The 6,000-nt window shown below is 40.8% G+C and overlaps 1 protein-coding gene across 1 annotated transcript in view; it reads right to left on the minus strand.

The window, feature by feature from the left end:
- loxhd1a (lipoxygenase homology PLAT domains 1a) overlaps positions 1 to 6,000 on the minus strand; it is a 46,586-nt gene that overhangs the window by 35,653 nt on the left and 4,933 nt on the right. The window contains exon 3 of the mRNA XM_014140204.2: positions 3,754 to 3,834. Within this exon, the coding sequence (XP_013995679.1) occupies positions 3,754 to 3,834 (81 nt within the window). The remainder of the gene's footprint in view (positions 1 to 3,753; positions 3,835 to 6,000) is intronic.

Below are 6,000 nucleotides of genomic sequence, written 5' to 3' on the forward strand. Positions count from 1 at the left end.
ACTGAACTTTAACCATACCACGTGGTTAAACTATTAGACTATCGATACAGAATAAGAACAAGTCTTTGATATTAATTACTAGTCTGCAGCTAGGAATTCGGTATCATTGAACACAACAACCGCCGGAAACATCCATTCTATAACGACATTAATGAATGTCGCTTTGAAAGATCTAGAGAGAGAGAGAGAGAGAACTCCAACAGAACGACCTTTCCAACAAAGATCCCGATGACACACTGAGCGTAAATATATATATTGATTGCAATTGTTCCCGAATGAGTGAGCGTTCATGTGCAAAGGATTAGCATTTCAATTGTTAATATTTATCAACTCTGTAGTGTCTTCTCAGCTGACCAACACTCCCCTTTTGTTTAACAAGCCGCCATGCCGGTTTAGCCCACTAGGGCACATTCTCATATAATTTCCTTGTAACCATATCTTTTTGTTTTGCATTTCTGTTGAATTATTTAGTTTAGTAAATCAATTATTTTAAGACAATTGATGGATGGATGACTCATAGTGAAGACTGGGTTCGTGCAGATAACCATCAATTTACGACGTTTGGAATGAGATTGACATGAGGTAAATAATAAGTCATTAAATCAGAAGACTCATAGATCAGATATAATATCTGAAAGTTATATTAGGAAAATTATAACTTTGTAATCTGAATATTTTCCTTGGTGCCCCGACCTCCTAGTTAATTACACTTACACGATTAATCAGTTTAATAATTACAGAGAGTTATTTGATAAACATGTCTTCAGTTTAATGATGCCAAAGCCACAACATTATCCAAAGCTTTTAAAGCCATGACATAATTTTCAGGAATTTTCCAAGCTGTTTAAAGGCACAGTTAACTTAGTGTATGTAAACTTCTGACCCACTGGAATTGTGATACAGTGAATTATAAGTAAAATAATCTGTCTGTAAACAATTGTTGGAAAAATGACTTGTGTCATGAACAAAGTAGATGTCCTAACCGACTTGCCAAAACTATAGTTTGTTGACAAGAAATATGTGGAGTGGTTGAAAAACAAGTTTTAATGACTCCAACCTAAGTGTATGTAAACTTCCGACTTCAATTGTAGATCAACATGAGATGATCTATAAAACAACCAAAAAAATCCCTGCCCCATGGCAAAAAGTTTAGAATTTGATTTAAAACAGCATAATTTTCTCTTAGCCTCATGACAAAATGTGTAGGATAGCATTATAAAACTGCAAATGTTTCTCTTTGCACCATTGCAGAATGAGTTGAAATGCCAGAAGTTAGCTGACCCCCTCTCCCCAAATGCGGGGAGCCCCAAATGTGGTAGTCCAGCCCTGAGTGGAGGTGTAGGCTTACACTGTATCAATTACACTGGACACCTGCTTGTCGAACATCTCATTCCAAAATCATGGGCATTAATATGGAGTTCGTCCCCCCTTTGCTTCTATAACAGCCTCCACTCTTCTGGGAAGGCTTTCCACTAGATATTGGAACATTACTGCGGGGACTTGCTTCCATTCAGCCACAAGAGCATTTGTGAGGTCGGGCAGTGATGTTGGGCGATTAAGCCTGGCTCACAGTCGGCGTTCCAATTCATCCCAAAGGTGTTCGATGGAGATGAGGTCAGGGCTCTGTGCTAGCCGTCAAGTTCTTCCACACCGATCTCGACAAACCATTTCTGTATGGACATCACTTTGTGCACGGGGGCATTGTCATGATGAAACAGGAAAGGGCCTTTCCCAAACTGTTGCCACAAAGTTGGAAGCACAGAATCGTTGAGAATGTCATTGTATGCTGTAGTGTTAAGATTACCCTTCTCTGGAACTAAGGTACCTAGCCCGAACCATGAAAAACAGCCCCAGACCATTATTGCTTTTCCACCAAACTTTACAGTTGGCACTATGCATTCGGGCAGGTAGCGTTCTCCTAGCATCCGCCAAACCCAGATTTGTCTGTCGGACTACCAGATGGTGAAGCGTGATTCATGACGCCAGAGAACGTGTTTCCACTGCTCCAGAGTCCAATGGCGGTAAGCTTTACAGCACTCCAGCCGACGCTTGGCATTGTACATGGTGATCTTAGGTTTGTGTGGTGCTGCATTTCATGAAGTTCCCGATGAACAGTTCTTGTGCTGACCTTGCTTCCATAGTCCGTTTGGAATTCTGTAGTTTTGCAACCGAGGACAGACGATTTTTACCCACTACGCGCTTCAGCACTCGGAAGGTCCTGTACTGTGAGCTTGTGTGGCCTACCACTTCGCAGCTGAGCCGTTGTTGCTTCTAGATGATTCCACTTCACTATAACAGTACTTACAGTTGACCGGGGCAGCTCTAGCAGGGAAATTTGACGAACTGACTTGTTGGAAAGGTTGCATCCTATGACGGTGCCACGTTGAAGGTCTTCAGTAAGGCCATTCTACTGCCAATGTTTGTCTATGGAGATTGCATGGCTGTGTGCTTGATTTTATACACCTGTCATCAATGGGTGTGGCTGAATTAATTTGAAGGGGTGTCCACATACTTGTGTATGTATAGTGTATGCATGTAGTACAATAGAGAATAATCATGCACAAAGTAGCATACACAAACGCGAAGTATGAGACATATATTCACATACTCTCCGCACACATAGTCTAGTTTCAGCGAAATATGGAGCAGCTCACAGAAGAACGACATTGGTAGCTGGTAGGGTAGATATCTGCCAGTAAATGCTATCTAAGGCACGCAAACCAGGTATCTAAAAAGTCTTGGTTGAATCTTTGCCATGTGCATTTCAGTCCTCATGCGCTCTTTGAACATTTCTGAATGCTTTCCCAAAAAACGTTCCCAATTAAAAGTAGGCCTACCTGGCAGAATGACATCATGATGATTTTTCCCAGACTTCAAAATGGTCTTCTGATGTGGTTTAAGCATTATTGTGGACTTAAAACATCACATTTTTGTAGTTTTTCTATAAAAAGTGTGATTTTGAGAGTGAAAACCTGACAAATCTATAAAAAACACATTTAAAACTTTAGGAAAACGTAATTTTTCACACAGGGCGCCTTTCCTTCGCCATGCGGGCTGTTTGGGAAATATACTCACTTCTCTAGGCACCACTACACCACTGACCAGTCCTGCTACGACATTGTGAGTAGGCCTTTTTTTGCATAGTTAAGTTCAGTTTTGCAGAGATAAAATGTCGCCCAAAGTAGCATCTTACAGATGAAATATCCTATGTTATAAGAAATTGTAGGCCTATTAATTTAGGTAGTGGTTAATTGACAATTAGCCCTGGAAAGTTTCAGAACACATTGAAATGGATAATGAAGATGGTCTAGAGCAGGGATGGGCAACTAGCGAGGGGACTGGCTAGTTTATGTGGCCCCCACCCCCATAAAAGTTGCCCATCCCTGGTCTAGATGTAAGACTGCTTGTATTTTGCACTTCAGATTTTCAGATGTTTGAAAACAAATGATTCCTCTAAAGATATAGCTCTAGGCTACTACCAACACCCAGGGCATTGTAGTCACTCAGACAATCTATGTCTCCTCCCTTTTTAAGACTGGGATGTGACCCAGATCCCATCTCTAGCACCATCATCATCACAACCCCCAGTGAACAGATGGTGCTTAACGCTCAGTGATCTTTCTGAGGAAATCCCACACAGGCATTCTAAACTCAGTCGGCGACTACAGGACAGTATGCTGTTAATGTAGTGTACTATAAGTTAAACCAGTGGTTTCAGCCACCATGATGCCATCACCATAAGCCATGCTGTACCTCAGCTTCTTCAAGGGCCCAACATTGTGTGTTTTAATCCGGAACACGTCCGTCTTATTTTTCTCAAATGCCGTTCGGCTTCTGTAATGTGAAAAAAGATAGCATGAGCAAAAGAGAGAGACAGCCTACAAGATAAATAGGGATAAAGATAGATCTGGTCAATTGCAGCTGTTGACAGATTAGACCACTTAGTGTGAGGCACAATGAGGATCTCCTGCCAGGCTGTTATGGGTGGCAGAATCCCAGTATTCTGTTGCCCCCTCTTAAATATTTGTAACACTTTCTTTGACATGAGTGGTCTTGAATGTACATGACACCTCATGATAGGTCTTATGTCATATTCATGTCATATGAACCATCAAATAAAGTGTTACCTGAAAGACAATCCTATTCAGCGTCAGATCAAAAGTGTCATGTGCATAGGCCAGCCTACTATTGTCTCTGTCACAGGGTGGTAGAATCGGACACCTGCCCAGAGCCAGTCTGGGCTTTTGGCACGAGTCTACCCACTCCTCTACCTCTGACAGTGACAGATAGCTAGTGTCTCTGCGGCAGGTCCTTCTCTGCCATCCGTGGTGAATCAGATACGATACCCTCCAACAATAGAGAATAGACCTGGCATTGTCATTGACCCACATTTCTCTTAATGCTCCCCTGCCCACAATTATGGTCAATATTCAACTCTATGTGACAATGCCAGGACTGCACTCCCTAAATAAAGGGCAAAATGCGTTAAAGGACTAAATGACTGTCCAACACTGTGTCTAAAATGTACCTGCAAAAGAAATACAAACTGACATTGACAAAACAAATCAACCCCAATGCAAACTTTGGAATTCATGTCACTTGAACAGTTATATCTGCACAGTTCCATCGCAATTCCAAAATGTTGCATTTCGCTCTGCCTTGATTGTTCCAATCTTGCAGACCTGTTGAAAACCAGAGCTTCCACTTACCTGTATCATGATGCAAATGTTCATTGATCATTCCATAATACAGGTAGAACATACAGGACATAGGCTATATCTGAGTAAGGTGAAACTGTACTCCTCAGTTGTAATGTTGGTAATAACAATTAAAGCTATATGTCACAGCTATTTGTAATGAATTACACATTGACACATGGACCTAGAAAACATGAATATACTCAACAGACTGCATACATACTATATGCACATACATTTGTATATATACAATATCTCCGTATGTACATCTGTATATTCTGTGACATATTGAGTCAATGTGTCTAATGTGATGGGGGAGAATGACAGGACTTCCAGGTGTGAGTGTACAGTAGTCAACTGTACTATAGATGAGGCCTATGTACAGGATACTGTATACGTGTAACTCTATCTGCGTATCCATGGGTGTGTAGTGATAAGGAGAGCCTGCGACTTGCATGATAACAGTCCCTGTACTATGGGTCCTCATATTACAACACGGATAGATGTGTCATCTGGAAATGACATCGTGGTCTTCTTTCATTTGCTCTAAATGAAAAGAAGACCGGCCATGTCACGTAGTTCTTCCTTACTCCAGATACTCTGTGTGTCCATTATGTGTACGGAGGAGTGCATCCCGTACTTTAGCCAGGCCTCTATCAAACGCATTACAAGCTTTGCTTCCTCTCATAATGGATCCTATCCACCAGTCACATCATTTCAATGACCATCTGGCAAACGTGATAAGGCCAGTTCTTAAAATGATCAGTAGCTTTTTTTGTGGTTTGATAAATGTACTGATTTGATAGTTGAGGTCAGAGCAGCATCACTAAGTCAGCTCATGTGAGGCTCATGTGGTTAAAGTTACAGGACTGCACTCTTATACAGCCTCATACCCACAATGCAACACAACACAGGTAATCCTACTGTAATAATCATCCTTAGGTAGACAGATAAAAATACCTCTTTTCTGTGCTGAAGAATCAGAGAGAAATGCAAAGGTTAAAGGTTAAAGATTAACAGTTGGCATAGAAAATGTTTTTTGTTCTGCACAAATAGTAAAATTCCACATTCACAACACCCAAATTGTACATTCATGAATTAGGATGAAAACGTATGCCTTGTCACTGATTCACAATGTATATAATTCAATACTAGCAATAAATAAATACTAAAGATTGAAACATATTGACAGAGCATTTTGAGTTCAGGATTACATTTATAAGATAATATGGAACATGACTGGGAGCGTGTCCTTTTATAACCCTGACCCTCTGTGAGTCAGTAGTTCATTATAGTAAGTGAT

Source organism: Salmo salar, chromosome ssa01, assembly GCF_905237065.1.
Source record: "Salmo salar chromosome ssa01, Ssal_v3.1, whole genome shotgun sequence".
In the NCBI taxonomy this organism is placed as follows: domain Eukaryota; kingdom Metazoa; phylum Chordata; class Actinopteri; order Salmoniformes; family Salmonidae; genus Salmo; species Salmo salar.